The 24,061-nt window shown below is 30.7% G+C and overlaps 1 protein-coding gene across 2 annotated transcripts in view; it reads right to left on the reverse strand.

Moving 5' to 3' along the window:
- The window catches only part of LOC136983106 (actin-binding LIM protein 2-like), a 128,964-nt gene that overhangs the window by 62,278 nt on the left and 42,625 nt on the right, over positions 1 to 24,061 (reverse strand). For both annotated transcript variants that reach the window (XM_067279741.1, XM_067279742.1), the window contains exons 5-8: positions 16,999 to 17,125; positions 12,459 to 12,552; positions 5,128 to 5,218; positions 2,773 to 2,873 (exon numbers count right to left, since the gene is read on the reverse strand). In XM_067279741.1, coding sequence (XP_067135842.1) covers positions 2,773 to 2,873; positions 5,128 to 5,218; positions 12,459 to 12,552; positions 16,999 to 17,125 — 413 coding nt within the window. The remainder of the gene's footprint in view (positions 1 to 2,772; positions 2,874 to 5,127; positions 5,219 to 12,458; positions 12,553 to 16,998; positions 17,126 to 24,061) is intronic.

The following is a 24,061-nucleotide window of genomic DNA, read 5'->3' on the forward strand; positions in this document are numbered from 1 at the left end:
ATTATCAATCTAGTATTCGCAACCATCACCCCAAGATCGTCGACACTTTGGGTACCCATTCTTTTCTATCATACTTCCAACTATCCTATTGTCTATCTTTTCTTCCCTATCTTTTTTAGTCATATAAGTAGTTTTAAGTAATTAGTCTTAGTCCTTATATTTTGTAACGCGCTGAATATTCTTTTGTCGCGAGGTCGCATAACGATCCTATCCGAGCATCTGCCGGAATTATATGTGGAAAGGGTTATTATTGTAAAAACGAGGAGTGTCGGAAGTGTAAAGGAATCCTGCAAAGTAAATAAACACGGGTGACGAGAACATAATTTTGTGTTATATTCCATTGTGAATCACTCACCACGTGCATATCCTACAGGATTATCAATATTTTAAAATTTATTCTAATATACTAAATTTACTTCACTTCTTTAACACACCTGTCAAATTCTAAAACTTTACCTAGCATATATAAATTTTTTAAAGTTAAAATATTTCTGCTTTAAATAAATGGAGTTATAAAGAAAAATTTTGTTATTTTTGTTCACCACACATTAAATTTAAACCATTATTAAATTAACAAGTACAGTAATCATATCTTTGAAATCACCTTTTTATTTACAAGTAAATAAGAATAAGAGGAAGCATTATATTAAATTCATAATTAAACAAAAAAGAATACGATAACATGGTATACATATAATGAAAAGAAAAATTTCAAGCACATGCATTTTTATGTCACACTAAAACAAGGAAGAGGAAAATGAATGATATTTAAAAAATCAAAGTATAAACATTTCTGCAATGCAAACAGGCATAGCTCTAAATTTTTTTTGCTGCTTCAAGAAAGGTTGTTTGCTGTCTCATAGTTTTAAAAATTGACTAAAATAAATTTATTTATTTTAAATACAAAACAAGATTTTAATTTAATTGTAATTTCTTTATTTTTTGTGAAATGCCATTTTGATGTCAATAAATGCCTAAGAGTAGCATATAATCCCAACAGATTGGTTTTTTCTACGGTGTTTTCAAATTATAACATTTTTAGAAAGATTAGAATATATTTAGTACCTATTATGGCATCTAATGATAATTTTTGTACCATTTGACTTCCATAAATTAAGAACAAGTCTATAACTTAATTTATATATTTCTGCTAAATATAGTAATCCCAATAATGCTCATATTTCAACAAAATCAACATTCTTAGAATACACTAATGATGAAAATTGCTCTGAAAAATTTATACACAAACTGTTTGGATTTTTCATGGTAAAAAAATTTGTTTACTTTCTAAAAGACAATGATAAAAATAAATTATAACATTAAAAATTCTGTACTAAAAATATATTTGGTAAAAAATATAACTACATTATGTTCATTAATTATACAAGGACAGTAATGGCAGAGAATTAGTCAAAACTGTTAAGAAAGGATTTACAGTAATACCTCGGTTTTCGTTGACTTTGGTTATCGTCGCTTTTTTCGCGAAAAATTTGTCTCAGTTTTCATTGATTGCCCCAAATTTCGTCGGCGTGCTCAAGTGACTTCGCTGCTAATTTTGCAAAAACAAAGGGCAACCCATGCGTTTTCTGGCTCAGTGTGGCATTATTTCTCATTGTGTGAACATTACCCCATGACGGCCCACCATTGGCCAATGGTTCCATTCCCTGAACACTGGGAGTTTGGTTGTGGGTTTGCACTTCACCAGGGCTGGCTGGCCATGTGAAGTTTTCCGGGTTTTCTCCTGTAATGCCTAAATAGGGGCCAGTTACCCTTAAATGGATTTCTCGGAAGGCATTATTCCCCTCGATACGACTATCATAAACGCATACAACTACTATTACATGACAATTAGGTCACACTTTACCATGGGGCAATATAGGCTAAAAGCTCATGTCCAACTAGCTTCTACAAAACAAGACATTACCCCACGTGTCTAGCCAAACAATTCCTTTGCTTTCATCTTAATGCTAATTATCTTATCTTCAATCTTAATGCTTTTATCTCTATGCTAATTAGTCTTTATGTTAATTTCTTATTGCTTTTAGTATTTAATGCTATATTAATTCTCTATAAAATGTGTTTTTGGTATGTATTTTGGAGTGTCTAGAATGAATTAATTGGATTTACATTGATTCGTATGGAAATAATTGCCTCGGTTTTCGTCAGTTTCGGATTTTGCCAATTGTTTTTGGCTGGATTATTGACGAAAACCGAGGTATCACTGTATATTTATGTATTAATCTCTAAATGTATACTAAATCCAAAAGTGAAGACAGAAAATTTCATATTTAAACAAGTATCATCATGAAAATAATTGATAAAAAATATATTTTTAATTACAGACAGAGACTTCTCACCCACATGTTACAGGAAATTAACATAAATTTTAAATTTTAGAAAAAATTTTTCATGAGAACAAAAGAAAGTGTATTTACATAATGAAGATTTAATTTAATTATATAACGTTTTATATCCAATTTTCTCTATATAAAAAATAGTTCATAGCAGTGAAATGTATCAAAATTAAAACTGTCTTAGTTTCAAAATACGAATATAAATGTCTCTAAGAAAACAATTTTTATAAAAGATCAATATATTGAAAATTAAAGCATTAAAAATTAAAAAAGTAACAAATAAAACAAAGTGCAACCTAAACTGCAATGTGGTCTAAAAATTATTAAAATAGTATATTATTTTAGGATATTTAATCAATTCATGCAATTTTTATTCTCTACTTGATATATATTTAAATTCTAAATATAAATTTTCAACCTGTTGTCCATTTACTGTTGTTTCTTGTTTTGATTCTTCTACTGGACCATTTTCTTGATTTTCCAGTTTAGGACCACATCTTGGATGCCAAATGGCACCACCTATTTAAATATTTATAAAAAATTTATGAAGTTTTGAAATAGTTAATTATTACTATTCTACTTTTTATTTAATTTTATTTTAAAGATATTTAGCATTAATATTTCATTTATTTATTATTCATTTTTCTTTTTAAAACCAAAAAGTTTTATTATTTTACAGCTTAAAGTTTTTTAACTTCTAAGACAATTATATCTGACATAAATCAAATAACAAATTGATAATTGAAGGCTTGCATTGAATAATGTTGCAAGTGACAAAGTAGCATTTCCAGAAAAACATGAAAATGCCTAAATTGCACTGGAGCAGTTGAAGCAATAATTGATTTCAGTTAAAGATGTAAAATGACATTGCTGCAAAAAAGTTGGTCAGTTTCATCATGAAATACTTTAGAAAAGACAATAAAGCATTCTGTGTAGTGGAAAAAAGTTTCACATGCACATGTTGCATGCAACATTTTTCCATGTAATGGTTTAAAATTTTAATATATTTTGAAAATACACACCCACAACTGCTGTAAATAATCAGGTTATAATTTGGATATAATGATTGTAGATTAGAAATGAATTTGACATTAGAGGGAGGTGTTAGGTGCTATCTCGTATTAAAATTAATAATTATAATTTTTAATTAAATAATTTAGATTAAACTGGAAGAAAAGAATCTGCTTGAATTTAATATATTTTGATTTTAAATTGAGGTTCTACAATACATTTTAGTTTCAAAGCAAGATTCTGCTTTAAAGTACTTATTTCTCATGTAACCAATGTTCTTATTTCTTATTTATGGCACAGCATTTCATAAGTTGCATGTTTTGAGGTACTTAACAAAAGAAAAGGTGTGCTAATGGAAAAATGTTGCATGTGACATAATAGTTTTTGCTAGCTGAACAGGAATGCAATTCAAATTAAATTCAATTGGAACACCAATCAGAACTCTATCATGCGGATATCAATAACATCATTCGGGCATGCGCCCCTTTAACTGCTGTAGATTATCGTAAATTCTTGTCTACGAGTGCCTGCCAGGCTGTTGACAGAGTGAGTTCATCCTTATAGTTAATGCAATTACCAACTTTGAGTGTAGCCATGCAGATATAAATAGCCTCTAGCCAGCTAAGATTGTGTATGTGTTGTGTAGTGTGGATCACTTTTGCTTGATTGAACATTGGTTCTATGCCCTGGTCTGAGGGGTAGATGGCTAGAGCAGAGGTGGTCCTTGCATGTAGAATATCTGCTGTGCTCTTTCATTCTCACTTGGCTAGAGATGGACTACCTCTGCTCTAGCCATCTACGCCTCAGACCCGGGTGTAGAACCAATGTTCAATCAAGCAAAGGTGATCCACACTATGCAACACGTAAACCATCTTAGATGGCTAGAGGCTATTTACATCTGCATGGCTCAAAGATGGTAATTGCATTAACCATAAGAATGAAATCACTCTGTCAACAGCGTGATAGGCGCTTGTAGACAAGAACTTACGATAATCTACAGTGGTTAAAGGGGCACATGCCTGAATGACGTTATTGATATCCACACAATAGAGCTCTGACTGGTGTTCCAATTGAATTTAATTTGAATTGCATTCATTCAGGAGTTATTAGTTACCTGAAGAAGAACCTGAGAGTTCGAAAACATTTGTAACGGTCTGTTTATTAGAAGACGCACACTGGTAACAGGCTCAGTGGTATGTTTGTTTAGCATTCTTTATGCACATGGTAAATGAATGTTCTGGAGACCAATAAAGTGATTCAGAACTTCCTTGTGTGCATAACTTCACTTTGATGGCAGTAAGGAAAATGTGTCTCATGGCTGTAAATCATCATGGGAGCATCTTATTCTAATGTCAGTAAGAATGTAATCTGGACCCACATCACAGATAATTTTCAGATGCTCTGGTCTCATGAAGAAATCCTCTAAAATACTGAGGTCATTTATGTCATCCTTCATGCCCTATGCTGCAAATTTCATAGCACGGCACATGTAATGTTCTTTCTTAAATTTTGAATTCATAGCTCTGAAGAGGAGTTGAAAGCCTAATTGAGCACCATTTTGTATGCATATGTAATATTTTTAAATGCAGATGATAAGTTGGAACCATTTCTTATGGTAACCAGTTGGATTTTTTTGTAGTAAAGATGGTGTTCACTGCATCATTTCGCAGTGCACAATTCATTATAAAAATCTCAATTTGGCTATTTTGGAGCTTGCAACCTTATTTAATGCAAGCCGTCAATTATCATCATTAAAATTTACCTTGCATAAACATTTCTTCTCCATCACCAAATGGATCACCACATTTTGTACATCTTGCACATGTAGGATGAAAATGACTATTATCACCTGCCTAAATAATAAAATTTTGATTTAAAAAATATTAATAATGTTTAACTATGTATGTATCTTTTGTATTTTGTTTATATCTGAAAATACAAAAGACATACATAGTTAAACATTTTTGTTTTATTTTCAAATATATTGTAAATATAAAAATTTATTCACATTTAGTTTTTTGAATTATTTTCACAAATTATTATTCATTAAATTCTTTTCCACCTTTCAAAAAATTTCAATTCTTTTTCATTTGTATTAAAATATGAATTTACATTTTTTAGTTCTCCAACTTTTTGTTATTTTATAGTTAAGAATTCTAATGAGTACAAAACAGAAAAGAATCAGCACAGAAATGAAATTTTGGTAATAAAATTTAAACATTTCTGAAAAAAGATACTTCAAAGAAATAATTTTTAAACAACTATAAAAATTAATATTTTGAATTCTAAAGTTAATTCTATCATAAAAACAGTTAGAATAAATAGTTGATGTACTGTACATCCACAGTTTCACAAATGCAGGCAGACAAGATATAACTTTCTTATGAAAATTTCAAAACAGTCACCAATACCCCAAAAACCAGAAAAATGTAGAAAATTTTACTGTAAACTAACATATTGTGGCCATCGGCTATGATATTGTATATTCTGTATATTTTATATTGAATTAGTCTTAGATTTTCTTTGTTTCTTTGTCTAACTCTTTCCAGAACTTTCTTTGTCTAACTCTTTTGCCCTTGGGGGAGGATTATCCTTCCCTCGATAGTAAGAACAAAAGAGGGAGTGAGGCTCTGAAGCAAAACGGACAGAAAGAATGCCATTCTGGGTTGGAATCCCGAAGAGGTAGGAGGTGAAAAAGTCAGTGCTCCAGAAAGGGAGAAAGACGACAAATTGCAGAGAGAGATCATCGAGGAAAGATGACTAAGTCCAGAAGAAAAAGATTATAGATGAAAGGTCTACAAGAAAAAGGGCTACAAACGAAAAAGAGGGAGATCCGAAGTTGTTTCCTACCAAAGAGCACATCGCTAAGAAAACCCGGGTATTTCTACTACTTTCCTTATATTTCCTTATTTCTTCTATTCTTCCATTTTTCTTAGTTTTAAGTTAGTGTAAGTTAGTGTAAGTAAATACGATCCTCATCAGACTGTCGCGTGTGTGCGAGTTAACTATTTTGAGGACAAATATTTAATGCCTGTGTATATAAAATTCTGAAAGTTGTAAAGTTGGGATCCTATGTAAAAAATCTATTCAGAGAGAATAAAACTACCTTGTATTAAGATTTGTTTTGTACCATTTCGCTCGCGGGATCATGTACCTCTTATTACGAACACCACAATATCCATATATAATGGACATCTTTAGGTTTAACATTGTAGAATAGAACAGAAAAGTTATATAGCCATTAGCCTATATATGGATGAAAACATTAGTTTACATTAAAACTTTCTACACTTTGCTGGATTTTGGAAATGCTTACACTTTGTTGGTAAGCATTAATTTTGCATAATCAAGTTATCATCAGTTATTTGAGGATTATTTTCAAAACAGTTTTAATAAATACTATATAGTTGCCAACCATCAGTGTTTTGTAAGCTTCATCAATAGACAAGCTGCTTTTTCCTTTTGTCAGAGTTTTTAAAGAATTTGATAATTCACATAAACATTTTATTTAATAAGCCTAATGCCAATATATGTGTCAAAGATATTGTATTTTATTATGAATGATTGAAGGAACAAAATTCTCAAATTTCTTCAATTGGGAAAGAACCAAGATTGATATTTTTATATATGTATGTTTTTATATGTATGAGAATTTTAGCTCAAATGTGATAATATTAAATGGCAGATAAAATAAATTGCATCTTCAAGTCTGGCAACTTTAGTGCCATCATGTTGGTGGTTAAATCAATTATGGCTGACTCATTGGAGGAAGGAAGTGAGTTACTTTTACAGTTATATCAAATTATTGAGCAGCACTAGTTTCTCTGCCCAAAAAGAAAAAACATCTGATTTATCAAGAATATGATTTACAAGAATATACAGACTGTATGATATGAACTTTTTCAAGAAAAGAACCGTCACCAGCCTTACTATTTTACAAAGATTACAAATCTTTGTAAAATAATAAAATTATTGATGGTTTTACCACACAGCAATGCAATGCCTTGCAATGTTGTGTAACAAAAGGAAAAGATATTCAGTATGGTAAGAAAAAAAAGATAGAATATAAATAACCAGAAAAATTATTGTCCTTAATAATTGTAGTGAAAGTCAATAAACTGACTAATAGCAAGAGTACATTCTACCAGAACAAAAGAAATTATTAACAAAGCAAACCATTGCACAAAGGCATATTGTGGTGGGTAAAGCCCCCCCCATGTAATTATGTATATTATTATTATTATATTTTTATAAGTTAACGTCTAACATTGATTCTACTAACCCTATCGTTTCTAACTATTTTACTCAATTACAAAAATATTTTCCTCATGGCGAGTTTTGGGCTAGTGCGGGGTCACCTACCCCGTGTCAAAGGGCAGAAAGACAATTTTTGATGATTCGAAAGACGACTGTGAGATGAGAAGCACGTGGTGAGAAAGAGAGGAGCACCGATGAGAAAGGAACGAGAGGAGCCGAAGAGGTTCAGAGGAGTTGTGTCAAAGGACTGGAACGATCAAGATATAAAGGAGGTTTTGTCATTGGATATTTCGTCCCACTGAAAGAATTCCACGTGGTCAGGTTGTATTCTCAATTAATTGTAATAGACTTCGCAAATTGCCCAACTCGCCAAACAAAGAAAAGGGACCCTCTTCTAATATAACTGTCCTATATTCTTTTTTTATCTAAGTAACAGTAGTCTTAGTTTAATTTAAGTAAGTTTAATTAGTATTATAAGGCGATTCGAACTGATTGTGAACCGACCGCTTTAGGGGCTCGAACGTGCAACCAGATCTACAAGCATTGTGAACAGGAAGAAATAAACGGTTTAAATTCTGTAATTTACGTTGACTAAAAATAAATTGTTATTACTATCGTTTATTTGAAATATGTGTTTATCCGTGGTATATAATTTATATAACGTGGTTCTCATTAACCCGTCACACCACAATATAACAAGAGGTACTCATCATGCAATATCAAGATTCATGACACATCAAGATAGAACACATTATAAATCTAGGTGTAGATTTATGATGTGTGATAAAATATTTGACCTTGTGATTTTTATACTCTTGAAGTATAACTATTGACAGTGTTTATGGCAATAACTTTATAAGATATCCTATACAGAGATAACATTAAATTTTGTTTATTAAAGGTATTTAATATATGCATTGTGCAATATCAATATTAATAAAGAAATTTTTCATTTTTTATGTTGTCAATGTTTTTATTCAAATCAGCATTTTTCTACCAATGTCCCAGATATTCCCCATTCTAAAGGTTGGCAAAGATGCTATTAAATATTAAAACATTCAACATTTTTATAAGCAAATATCAACATATAATTATCATAATGTTAGGACATAAGAATAATTATTTAAAAAATAAAACTTTAAATTATATCAACAACATAACAAATAAACATGCACTAAAAGTTGATATTAATTTGATCAGTTATTTGATAATTATCATTTATTCAAGTAAATTTCAAAATAATTTTTATTTATTCATAATAAAAATTTAAAAGCAGACACTTAAAATTTATTTTGTACTACTAATGAGAAACAAACAATGAAAATAAAGTAAATAGACAAAATGCTTTTGTTTTGTTGGAGCTTCTAAAAAGTAAATAAATACAGGTATACCTCGTCTTACGTCGGTAATTGGTTGCAGGAGAGGCGACGTAAGTCGAATTTACTTGTGTAGTTACGACGTAAGTCGTAATTTCGACTTACGTCGTAACTAAATGCCAATAATGAGCACTTAAAGACCGCTAAATAAGACGACAACACAGAAACACAGATGTTTTCATGTTTCGTTCTCTAGGATTTATGATAATTATATTAACATTTACTGTAAATATACATATTTTAATATGATTTTATGTGCTTTTAACGCTTTTCTAGTGATATTACGACTTCAATATTTGTGGCGGACGGATGTAAAGTCGAATAAAATGATGTAAACTTGATTTTTATTTTTCCATATACTTTTTTGACAAACGACGTATAATCGGGAACAACGTAACTTGAGAGCGACGTAACTCGAGGTATACCTGTATCCATTTTTCAACCAAGTTTACAACTCTTCTTCAGAAGTAGAAAAATTAAACAAAAATTCAAATTTCAAAAACTTAAAAATATTAAAAATAAAAAAAGGATATTTATTTATTTTTTAAAAGCTCCAGTAGTGCAGAAGTATCATTCATTTCATAAAAGTAACTTTGTTTGAGTTTTGAACATTGATTAAAAAAAGGTTTAAAATAATAAAAGTTTATATTCAAAATAATAAAAGTGCTAGATACAAAATAGAATTTCTAGCATTTCTATTATTTCTGCCTTTCATTACAGATTCTATTGTTATTTAAATGGAATTCTAATAAATTTTATACCCTGCAAAAAGGAGAGACATCAGAGACAGGAATCAGACAGTCTAAAAGTCAGCGAGTCAACAGTCATAGTTAAAGAATCAGACAGACATCAGTCATTCAGTCAATTAATCTGTAGTGCTGCACTCCTATAATTGTGAAGAAACTTCCTAAATTTTTTATTGTATATCTATATCGTGTGTGTAATTGCATTTCCATTTATTTTATTCGGGTTTTGATTTGTGTTATGTGTGTGTTTTTGGTTTTGTTCCGTTCCACCTTATTCCGGGTCGTACAGTGAAAATACTGTTAATTGGTCAACTGCCATGTCATGTGACAAGTAACCCTCCCGAGATGGTGGGAAGTATAAAAGTGAAGGTTCAACCTGTTGGAGTGCCTTTTTCCTTTTGTCTTCCTCCCTCTTGGACGTTTTCAGAAGAACCTCAGGACTAGACACGTGAGTGTGGAGTCATGGTGAATCTCAGCTAGGACAAAGGAAGGATTGAACATCTCTTAAGGAAAGACAATCCAAGTCCATCAACCACAGATCACAGACAAATCAGTACAAAGGCTGATAAGGTAAATAGATACACAGAAATGGAACCTAATGTGACTATTATTTTTATAAAATTGTGGTTTTCTACAAACACGTGGGGTTTGAATTAAAGGATTGTAAAGAAGAGAATCAACAGAGGGAAAGGTCCTTGAATCAGTGCCAAGAGTTCAGCTACAAGTATGTGTATGTGTGTATGTGTATGTGTGTGTGTATATATATATATCCATCAATTTTCTCGTTATAAATTTGTAAAGTCCTCAAATTATTACTCCTCACCTAAGCACGATATATTTTGATATATCTGAGTCACTACAAATCCTATGATTCAGTGTTGTCCAGTAAGGAAAGTAAGGAATTATAAAGAACACAAAGAAAGAAAGGAAAGGAGGATTTAAGTGAGAAAATTGATCACACACACACACACACACCACCACACACAGTATTGCACACACATAGTATATATATTATATATATTGTATGTGTGCAATAAAGTTACACAAAATCTTGTTATAAATTTTGTAAAGTAAATAATTTCTTATTATTATGTGTTTTTATAATTACTAATATTAAATATGTATATTATTTGTAAAACAATTAATTAATTATATATAAAAAGGTTAAAAATGATGGAAGATGGAATCGGTTTTTTAACTTAAAATTGTTTGTGTTGTAAAATATCTGAGAAATTCTTCTCTTTCACTACCAACTTATGAGAAGTTAAAAACTTTTTAAACCATTATAAAAAGCTAAAATGAAAGACTCAAATGACATGTTTTTTTAAAACCAGAAAAAAAAGTTTTTACCTTGATCAAAACAAGGCCTCTTCAGTGGACTTAATAGCCATAAAACTTGTAACACTTGTGTCACCAACATCTTGATCTAGATAACAATCCACCTCACATAAAGTTGTATTTATCTCTCCCATCATTGTATCCCAACATGCAACAACTGGCTGGATGGCCGAGCAGTGAAGATTAGCAGCCTACCACCTGGGGGACCGAGATCGAATCTGGACAGGTCGAAAAATCCCCAGGAATTTTTCAGGGGTGGTTCGTCTGGATATGTCGGTCCCTGTCCCTCACTACCTGGCTGCCCTATTGTGGGCCTGGCTGAACCCATAATGGGCTTGCTATAAGAGGCCCTCTTAGTGCCCACAGGGCGGAAAGAATTACCAAAAAAAAAAAAAGAAAAAAAAATACATGCAACAACCATCATTACGACATTCAAATTAACTATGTTATTTTGCATAACTATTGCATAATGTTCTTTGATTTTTCGTTTTACAATATTTTTTTCTTTAAATATAATTTTAACTTTATCAATATTAATATTACAACCATTATCATGACAATAACAAAATACGGGTGAATTATTATTATTTAGCCTAATAGCCTCCAAATGTTCCAATATTTACTTTTCTAAATTTCACTTGGTTTCTCCAAAGTAGAAACTCAGTGCATCACTCATGCATGTTATTCTATATAGGATTCCTTTTTCCTCCAATTTATCTCTTCTTATCTTTGGACCTATCATTGTTAACTTTGAAAGTCTATTATTTTGAAAAAAAGAAAGTTTAATTTGTACATTATTCAACACTTTGTTATATTTCTCAAATAAACCTTTAAATTAATATACGGAAAGAATTTTTTATAATGGTTTAAAAAGTTTTTAACTTCTCATAAGTTGGACTTGAAAGAGAAGAATTTCTCAGGTATTTTACAACACGAGCAATTTTAAGGTAAATTAATTATATTTAAACTAAAAGTTTGGGCATAGTCACTCTCCATTGAAATCCACATAATGTAGACCTTTAAAACAAGTAAGGTCAGTTTATAAACACTGAGATTTACAAAAGCAATCTGCTCAAGCTACATCATGGTAACAAACACACAAGTAAAAACCTCATGTGAAGAACAAATATTCAATATTTTTAAATATTTATTCTTTAATATTTAAATTAAATTATGTCTCCTAAATTTGAACTAAAAGAAAGCTCAAGAACATTTGAGTATTAAATGTTTATTAAAAAATGTTCAAATAAAGCAAAATTTTATTATTTCTAGACAGATAAAATTATGAAATTCTAATCATTAAAGTCACCTAAATTTTATAACATAAAAATAAACATAAATGTATGGACATTTTGCAAAATGTTAAAACTATATACCTGAAGAACTTTCCCTGTAATAAATCGATCACAGTGTACACATTTTACTCCAAATTTTTTCTGGTAATCTTTTTCACAATAAGGCAGTCCATTCCTATAAAAATTCACTTACATTTGAGAACTTTAATTTTTTAATAAAAATATATTTAATTTTAAATATAATTTTTCGTTTTTACAATATAGACTCATAAAAACAAAAAAGTCTGCATGCCAATATATGCCCTTATCAAGCCAACAAATTAAAAAATTGGTAAGTTTTATAAACCTAAATGAAAAACATTTTATTTTATCTATTAATAAAAATTCTCTCCTTACTCAAATACATTTCTTAATTTCTTTTTTTTATAAATTTTCCTATTGTTCCTGATATTTCAGTTTTAATAATATAAGCGATAACTGGACAAGTTTAACTTAAGAAACTAAAATTTTTAATATCCAGCATCAAATTTAAGAATGTTTAAGAATGAACATTTTCAGCTAATTTAGTCAGGTTCCAATCAAATACAGACTCTTATAATTTCTTTTTATATTTGATTTGGAACCTAGCAGAGGATAACTTTCTCTGCTAGGTTCCTACTAGATGTTTAAATTTGTTGCTGGATGTTAGACGATTTCAGTTTCTTAAGTTTTATTTTTATGATTATTTAATAATTTTTAATACAGTTAATAACTTTTGATGAAGTTATTGCAATTTTTGAAATAGTTAATACTTTTTTTTTATTCACTTCTATAATTCTAATATTCCTATGACATAGCTACTAGGTATATCCATAGATCATGAATAGTAGAATGCTCTTCTAGATAAGGAGAACAGTTATAATATAAGAGGCTTAGCTTGATAAATTGTTCTTGCAAGTTTCAGAAGTAATGAGAAAAGACTATGGCAAACAACCTGATCCTCTGAAATTCAACAAACATCCTAATATGACATTATATTAATGATAAGGAGATGCTATCAACAAAAATAAGCACTCTTATTCCTTCAATAAAGAGAGAATAAAAATAGGAAGGGCCTAAGAGAGTAGGCACTCCCTACTTCTGCTACCATTTAAGGAGTATGACACATTCAAGTGCTCTAAAATTGAAGTAGAAGATGATCATAAAGCTAACAGCAATGGCTGACAGCAAACTCAGGAACATTTAAAAAAGAAAATTGTATAATTTATTATTTAAGAACTATACATTCAAATGGAGTTGCTTTCATTAGCCATTTAAAGAATGAAGTAGCAAAAGTAGTGCTAGAATTTTCGTCCATAAATAACAGAATTGAAGCAAACATTTTTAATTCATTCAAATAATCACACAATTTCTTGAAGTCAAAAATACAGCTAAACCATTTATCATCATCATACAAATATACATTCAAAGCTATACAAAAGCAGAGCTAGAAAATTTTTATGAGAACATAAAAGCTGTAATTGCAATTGTAAAATCTGATAAATATTCTATCATAAAAAATAAACTAAATGAAAAAGTATAGGTTAATAAAGCTGCTGAATGCATTGAAGAATAGCACACAGCACAAGAAATAAGAGAGAAAACTATTTATTTATTTATTGCAAAAGCACTATAGACATGTAAGAAAATATATAAAAATGCAAAAAATCCAACAAAAATAAAAATATGAGCATATACATATAAAGGCACATAAAAAAAATTCTGTGTCAAATACCAATTATGTAATAACAGCTAACCAACTAGTTAAGAAAAAACTACACGAAGAAACAACTGAAAATGTCTGTAGAAATCAACTTAATTATATTATAATCATGAAAAAATTCAGAAACTATCATACAAATCCAGATCAAACATTGCATCAGACTACAATCTACTGGTAATTAAAGTCAAACTGACTTATATGATGTCCCTCAAAATCCCAAGAACAAGGAATGCCTTCAAAATTGAACATATTCCTTGTTTTTCATATTTTTCAACTTTAATTTCTCAGGGAAATGTATAAACAAAACTATATACAAAGTTTAAATAAGACTTTAATTTTTCATGTTCCTAATTTAAAAAAGTAAATTATATTACTTAAATTAACTAAGTTTGGCTGTACTTTCATATCAATATTTCAGAATATAATCTCTTGTAGTGAATAAAGTCAGCACTTGTTACTAATTTTTTTATCATTATGGAAGCAATTTGTTTATTTAATTCATCTCTTATTAAAAATGATAAAAATATTATCATCATCTTCAACTTGGAGAATGCAAAAAACTAAGTTGTTTGATTTTAAAAATGTAATTTATATATATCAAGATAATATTAAAAAATAATCCTCAAATTAATAATTTTCATAGTATTTTTTGATAACATTTAATATTTTGTTTACTGAAATGATTATATAACTTAAAACACTTTAAACATTTTAACACATGTGCATTAAAATGTGAAAGGAATGATATAAAAATTTTATTGAAATGTTTTGAAATGAAGCAAAAATTTACATTTACTATAGAAGAACTGTAATAGTTGGAAAAGTGTTTTTTTTTTTTTTTTTTCAAAAATAATCCTATAACTACTACTAAAATTTTCAAACTTTACTCTAAAACAGGAGTCACCAAACCTTTTTCACTGTGGGCCAAATAACTGACAGAATGATGAGTGTGGGCCGCATAACCATTTTGTTCAATATAGTATACTCTGTATATAAAAAATAAAGAAAATAACATATTTATTTACCAATACACAAACACGATTGCTGCAGCAAGCTTGTAATTGTTTTTGTTAGAAACTTCATTGCAGGTACTTACACAAAAAGTGCTCCAATATCCAAAGTTGCAAAAAGTCGTTGAATTTTTTATTTCACTGATTTTCCTAAAAATTATATTACTATCAAATGCAAAAATCAGATTGGACCAATTTTGGCAGTTTACTTACACTTATTTTAATTTTTTCTACATAGTAAGTTCATCTACAATCTATGATATTTCCATATAAATAATTATATCTTAGTTTATTTGTGGCACAGTGCAGTGGCGGGCTGGGTGAACTGACCTCACAGGTTAGATCTGGCCTGCAGGCCATAGTTTGGTGACCCCTGCTCTAAAACAACTTATAACAGAAATTAAAATTCAATCATAAAATTCATTTAAATTATTAGGTTAATGTTGTCTGTAGATAGTATTGTTTGTGATAACAGTTTTTGCAACTGATGAGAATCTGAAAAATATATCAAAATGAATAAATACAATTTATATATTAAAGCCCATAGCTAAAGGGAGACCAAGGATGAGTGAGACATCCCTAGAAAATTTTGAACACCTGTTTATTATTCTAAATCAAAATTATATTTATATATTTATCTAAAAGATATAAATAATCAATTTTTAATGTTTAAATTTTGAATATTTTTCTACCTTTTTGTACCTACATTGTTTAATAGTATTATGTATTATATTTCAAAAATTTTTCTTGAGCCTCTAAATCTTCTTTTCCTGGGATATTCGATAAGCATCAGGCCATCCCATAAGTTGCTAGAGCCACTATAGTTGGTCTAGCTCTGCTTTCTTATACGTTATTAATATATCATTATGTTTAGTTTTTTCAATGTTATATGGCACAGTCTTCTATTGATAAATATCATGTTGTATCAAATATTAATCTTTGATTAACCATTCATGATCATAAATATATTTATGTATAGTACATGTTGTCATTAAAATCATAACAAAAAAGATTGTAAATTTGAGATACTAAATCATTACTTTGTTTCTTCTATATGATAAATAGACTGTGTTTCTACATACATTTTTATTTTTTCTTACTATTTTGAGACTACTTATAATTTAAGTTGTAAAAAATTGCAGAAATTTAAAAAGTTAAGTATAGGGTTTTGATTAATAAAGTTAATTTATATTTAATAAATAAATGAATGTTTTCTGTTTAAACAAAATGTATAACCTTTTCTTATTTTTTATATTAATTTATAATAGTAGTCTTTGTATTTATATGAAAATATACAAGTAATTTTTGAAAACATTTAATACTAAATTTCAGTAAAAACATTTTTATAGTATATTTCTAATACAGAAATATTCATTCAAAATCAAAGAAAATGAATACTTGTAAATACAAAAGATAAAAACACACTATAGCATAATTTTACAGTCGTAATATAAATGCATGAGAACTGAAATATTCAAATTTAATTTATAGATGACCATCAAAATATTTAAGATAATATCTTTACTTTAATTCAGTTTAAGCAATAAAATGTTTTAGTTCTAAATTTAATTATTTTAGATTTCTATAATTTAGTGTGTAAGTGTTTCAATAATTTTTGAGTCAGTAAAAACAAAACATGTTATTAATGCATTTTTAAATCTTTATAACAAAAATTTCTTCAAAAATAACTATAAAATTTAGTCCATTTAACAATTTAATTATAAATTAAATTTTAAAAAATTAAGATTGTTTTATTCTAAGTTATCAATTTAAACAGCAAAATGCTACAGATAATATTTCTTATTAAAATCATTCTATCACTCATTTCTAACATGCATTAATTTTAAAAAAGAAAATACTTACAACTTACTTGCCCATATATTCCCCATGTAGTACTGTTCCACAAACTGTGCAATTGAAACACCAAATATGCCATTGCTTATCTAAGGCAATTAAAGCTTGACCTTCTTTCAATAATTCTTTACAACCAGCACATTCTAAAAAAGAAATTTGAATACCTATGTAGATATTTTAGATATCTATTTTAAAATTCTGTTTTTAATTTATTGTACTAATGTAATAATAATATAATTTATGAATAACATGAAATAATTGAAAACTTTTTTATATACAGTATTTTATATACATTCATATGTACAGTAGAATCTGCTTGTTGTAGTCATGGATATTGTTATCATTCATTTAATGATATCAGAATTAACAGGTAAGTTAATAATATGAGGAGTGTTCAAATAAAAAGGTACGAAATGACACTGTGGGTATAATTGAAGTCTTTATTCAAAGTAATCACCAGAGGCCTGAGCACAACTATCTCACTGTTTAACAAGCTGAAGGATTCCCTGTTCCCAGAATTCCTATGGTTGACAAGAGCCACTCCTCCATTGTGTCCTTCAGTTTGTCATCTGAGTTGAAGCGCTTCCCTTTGAAATGTTTTTTGAGCAGACCAAACAGATGGAAGTCGCAGGGCAACATGTCCGGGCTGTAGGGTGGATGCTCAAGCTGCTCCCACTTAAACTTGGCCATTACACTTTGTGTGAACCTGGAGAGGTGTGAACACGTGTTTCTCACTGACTTGTTGTACACACAGTCTCCCCTGTATACGGCCACCATCCGGTGATGAATATTGGCCAGTTTAACACCTTCCTCAGTCAAAAATCTGAAAACACCTTGTTGCTTCTCAATTGTCAACTTTGGCGGTATGAACGCCATGATGTCCTCATACACACTGCTGCGTCAATTGGACGGAACACACAACTGCCTGCTTCTCTCCTGCGTCATGTGCGGGCACATGTGCATGATGCACAATCATGCCAGACACTACATTTGCGTCCCTGGATGTCTCACTACAGTATCCCATAGTGGCATATTCCCATTTCAACCTGTTTGGTTGTGACGATGTTTTGTACCTTTTCATTTGAACACCCCTCATAATAATAATATTGGGTTGTTCAGAAAGTAATTTCGTTTTTTCCATAGAAAAATAAATGCAATATTCTTATAATAAATAAATATTTTATTGAATTATATATTGACCATTTTGGTCAAATACCTGTTGTCATTGTTTCTGGTAGTAGCATGATTTCACGTTCATAAAAATTTTAATTGTTGTTTACAAAAAACTGATCCAAGTGATTTTTGACATTGTCATTTCAAGTAAATGGCTTACAGTTAAAAAAAATTTGTATAGACCGGAACAAGTGATAATCTGAGTGTGCCTGATCTGGCAAATATGGTTGGTGTGATAACACATCCCATCTAAGCTATAACAGTTTCTGAAGAGTTACCAAACTTGTGTGAAATTTGGCATTATCATAGTAAAACACTACACTTTGTTGATCAATTCTGGCCTTTTCTGTTTGATGATATTACTCAATTTGTTTACTCAATGGCAGTACACTTTTGAATCAATTGTTAAATTGTCTGGTAAAAGCTCAAAAATAAATTTCTTTATAATCCCACCATAGCAAGCATCTCTCTTTAATAACATGTGGAACCCATATATCGAACTTTGAAATGAAACCAATTCATTTTAAGTAATAATAAACAGTTCAATTTAACAGATTTAATCTCTTAGTGATTTCATGTGTTGTTATACGGCAGATTGCTTCAATCAGTACCTTTATTTTGTTTTCATTGGCTTCAAATGGCCAGATGGCCATTTGAAGCCAATGAATGTGAAGCCATCAAATGTGGTGTATCTTCGATATTAAAATTGCCAGAACGCAATTTTGTAAACGAGTTTTGGCACTGTCTTTCTTTCAACACATCTTTTCCAAACATGTACCACAATTTTTTTCTTGTTTCAACAACATTTTGGTTTTTTAGTTATAAAAAAGCAAAATATGCCGAAAATGATGCTTCTGATTTTCCAAATTTGATGGGACACCGGAAAAAAAAACAATTGTACAGAATCGAACAAAATTTTTTACAAATAAGCCTTAAAATGTCAGCTGTCAAAGTATATAATGAAAATGTGGTTTAAAATAAAATTGGCTGGTAAAAATACATCTAATTCCTCTAGTAATAAAAAAATGAAATTACTTTCCGAACAACCCAATAAAATGGAGTTTGGCCTAGACAAATACAAAACACTTCATATAGAAAAAGAAGGAAGATTTTGCACTTGGAAATGCAGATGTGATTGAATCTATGGAAGAGGATGAGTTCTACAAGTATTTAGGATTCCAACTGGCCAAACTAACAAAACATATACAGTCAAACCTGTTTTTATGCGATGGATAGGGGCCGCATAAAAAAAACGCATTAAAAAAATCGCACGAAACTTCACGAGTGGCTATAAAAAATAGTTTTCGCAACACAATTAAAAAAATATTTTTTTTTATGCGGTTAATAGGGACCGCATAAAAAAAGTCTCACATAGAAAATAACTCAAAACCGTACAAAATAGAATTTATTGACAACAGATGTCAGCACTTGACTGCATCGTCTCGTCTATCGTCTGTTTTACATATTTTTGTCCAGGTGGTGTTTTGTTGACTTAAAAAATAAATTATTTCATTTTTCGCATATTCATGCAATAATATTACTATAATAAGTTCATTTATGCTATAATAAGTTTATTTAGCTATAATACGTGAGACATGACAACGTGAGACATGACAAATCGCACGAGACTAGTCACCAACTATACCACACAAAAAAAATCGCATAAAAAAATTGCACAAAAAAGACCGCATAAAAACAGATTTGACTGTACAAATAAAGCAAAGATTAATTAAAGAATACCAAAGTAGGTTAAATGCTATTCTCAGAACATAGTTAAATGTAAAACACACAAGAGTTTTTCTACAAAAAATATCACATTTACATAAAGCAATAACTTTAGCAGACTCAAATAACACAACATTAAATTTACACTTACAACACATATGGACACAACACAACATAAAAAGCATGGACACTATTAACCAATCATGGGCTCAAAAAGCACTCCATGGCAGACATCCCTATGACCTAGTCCAGGATTTTGTTGACAAAACTGTGTCAAACAGCTGGTTAGCTTGGGGATGCCTCTTTGGGGAGATGGAAGGTATCATGATTGCCATACAGGATCTGGTCATAAATACTAAAAACTGCAGAAAACACATACTCAAAGATACACTCACAAATGACACATGCAGAAAATGTCATATTGTGCCAGAAACTATACAACACATCACCTCTGGTTGCAAGATCTTGGCACAGACAGATTATTTACATAGACATAATCAAGTAGAAAATATAATAATACATCAAGAGCTTGCAAAGAAACACAAGTTATTAGACATCCACGAACCATACTACAAATATATTCCACAGACGGTATCGGAAAACAACACGCACAAAATGTACTATGACAGATCCATAATCACCACAATTCACCACAACAGGCCAGACATCACACTCATGGACAAACACAATAAAATCACATACATTATAGACATATCCATTCCAAACACACACAACGTACAAAATGCATGCACTGAAAAAATCAGCAAGTACAGTAGTGATCAGTTAATGATTACAAATTGGACAACGAACACTTTTGTGAAAGATTTTTATGTTCAGACAACAAACACATTTGGATAACAGATGTGATCGTCAATGTCGTCATACTTGCTCAGTGGTTGTGATCGCGCATTCACGTGATCGCTCACGTGACCTATTTCCTAATCCAACTGCTGTCGGGCTTCCATCTCAATCACGACATGATGGTGTCATCCCTGACAGGGCACCAAAGAGATGCCGATCCTCCAGTCACACAAACATATCACAGAACAAACACAAGAAGAAGCTATGTTTAAAATTTGTAAAGCTGTATTTTACTGGAATTTAAGAATGTTTTATGGAATGAGAACTTCACAGTTGTATATATAACCATTTTTGCACAAGTTGATTTCTGTTTTCTGAATTTTTGTAAGTGCTTTTCTGAACTTTTTATTTAAAAAACTGATATTGTTGTGATTGCATTAAATATCCTGGAAATTCTTATAAGGTTCAGATGTGTGCTGTTTTTTGTGATAATATATTCCAGGCTTACTGTGTTTGAGCAATAAAATTTTAGGGTCTGAAAAAGTGGTGTCAAGAACTATGCTCACCATAGCAACTGAGCAAGAGATAATAGCCAAGGTAGAGAGTGGGCAGAAGACGTCTGATGTTGTTAGGCAGTGTGGCTTGAACAGGTCTGATGTTGTGACAGTGTGGCTTGAATAGGTCTACAGTAGCACAATCTTAGCTAAGAAAGATATAATCAAGAAGACTCAAGCAGCTAAAGGACAAAAATCACATCTGAGAAACATCTTTGTTTCTCAGATGTGATTTTTGTTACTCCTTGTCAAAGATGTGCCATCCATAAAAAAATGGAAAGATTGCTTTTAGTTTGTTATTACATATAAATAAACATAGAAAGAAATTATACAATTTTTTATTTATTTTTTTGGGACACGAGAACAAATTAATCAAATTCCCATAAAAAGCTGTGGTAAATCGTTAATTGGTTAACAAACAATTCGAGTAGCAAACACTGTCTTTGAACAGGTTATGTTTGTTAACCGATCACCCACTGCACACAGAATTTTCGCTGTCGTTCTCTCCTCTACAGGTGTCATACCACACACACCACACAATAGCCTGGAAACATACATTTGAATAAAAACACATACATCATACTACAGAAGGCCACTGTATTGAATACATATTATATTGTTAGGAAATTCCTGAATACAGACACACACACTGACACACTTATTTAATTTCTGTCTTGTTTTGGTTGCTATGCCTTGACTCTGGTCCGGCATAGTACACAGCAATCGGCATTAACCAAGTATAACTCATTAAACCCAACATAATAATAATAATAATAATAATAAAGTAAAAGCATTAAAAAGGGGTTAAAACAACAAATAAATAACAACTACCTTCACAACTTACTCAGTTTAATAGAATGTTTATAAATAAAATTAAACATTGTGGCTACACGCCATGCTTAAATTGTATATTTTTATATGTAATTATATCGTTTTCATATTTTATATTTTCTATTTCCTTTGTTCTTTTCTTCCCAACCTAATTGTCCATTCTTCCTGGAATGTACCTACCGCTCCCACCCTTTCTTTGTTGTTTCGATGACTCACCCCTAAAACAAAAGAGGGAGTGTAGCCCTGAGGGGAGAGAGAGGAAGACGTGGGTCATTCTGGAGCGAGAACTCGAGTTGGAAGGAGCGATAGTGGAATCTCCCGAGTGCGCCGAGTGCCAGAAAGATAGGGACAAGGACGATTTGAGCTGTTCTAGAGAGTGAAAGAGAAAGTGAAAGTGTTCGCCGATCCCCGTTTCACCGTGATATTTCGGCCGGTAGTTTTGTCATCGTCATCTAGTCGTGGGTATCCTCTTTCCTGTCCATTCTTGATATTTTCTTCCTTTTATTTCTTTGTTTGTATAATAGTTTTAACTTTATAATTTAAGTAATATTTAAGTAATATTGTCGGGAGTTTTTTTTTTGTACACTAGAATTAAGGTTTATGTTTAAGGAGATATTGTCGGGAATATTTATTGTACCAGTTTCGGTATTTTTGCTCTCGTGTATTGTCGGTGGGAAAAGGTGTTTGTTGGTATCCCCTGTATCCTGTTTATTTTACGAGCAAAGAAAATAAAACCCATTGTGTTTTGTTTCTCACATTTTCGTTTCTTTGTCTTCTTACCGCTCATTAGTTTCACACATTATAAATAAAAATGAACATGATAGTGTGGCTGTATGCCTTTATTTATGTATAGTTTTGTGGCTGTATGCCTTATTTTATGTATAGTTTTTAGTTTAATTTATATTCTATTTCTATCAATCTATCCTTCTTTCCAATTTTCTTTGTCTCTTTGTCTCGAACTTCCGAGAACTCGGACCTACCCATAGCCCACCAGGAGGTAGGGGAAAACAATAGATGGCGACGAGCCTGGAGGGAAAGGGAACGTTCCACCTTACATTCTTTGGCCGGACACGAACGAGGAAAGACGTATGGCTGCGAACCTCGAGGGTGAGAATTTGGCGAGCTCTGAGAACAGGGCCAAAAGGAACAGATCGAGAAAAGAATCTGATCACTGGAAGAAACCGTCATAGTACAAGAGAAACCGGAAACTGGAAGAAACCGTCATTGTACGAGCATACGAGCATTATAGATCGAGACAAGGATCTGCGTCCAACAACAGCCAAGGAATTGGGTACCCATCTATCCTACAATCCTTCTTACTTCCCTTTTTTCTTCTATCCCTTCCTATTAGTTTAAGTTCAGTTAAAATTCGTGCGCGTTAGTTAAGTAAGATTGTCGGGTGGCATTTGTAACGGGACTGTACTCGTGGATTTACGGTTACGATATGAACACCAAGGAACAGCGAGAATCCATAAAGAATTTGTATTATTTATTCCAACGCGAAATTAAATTTATTTTAATTGAGCAACACGTGTACATGTTTTTCTTTCGTGTCGTACTTTTAACAATAGCCTGTATTACAAAATGATTTGTAATACAGGTTATCATTTTAAGCTTTTTTAAAAGCCTTTGGAGTTTTTTGTTTCACAAGTGTCACTCCCTTTTTTGACAATGTTCTGGAGTCACCTCAACATCATTTTTCTTGGGCAGTCTGTCCCAAATATGTTGGACTCTGTCTTTCAACACTCAACCATTCTCACTGTAGATCTGCCCAACCCCATAATAGGCATAATAATAGTTCTATTATAAATTTGCACTTTATTCTTAAGCTTTTTGTTAATATTTTAATCTTGTATATGGAATGAAAATAATCCAAAAAAATATTCAAGAATATAAAGTACAGCAGTTTACATTAGTCTGCATTCACTGTATAGATATTTTTAATAATGATTAAAAAATATTTGAATTGGTTTATTATTTCTTATGAGTTGAAGA

Source organism: Centruroides vittatus, unplaced genomic scaffold (assembly GCF_030686945.1).
Source record: "Centruroides vittatus isolate TY-2023 unplaced genomic scaffold, ASM3068694v2 contig_876, whole genome shotgun sequence".
NCBI lineage: Eukaryota > Metazoa > Arthropoda > Arachnida > Scorpiones > Buthidae > Centruroides > Centruroides vittatus.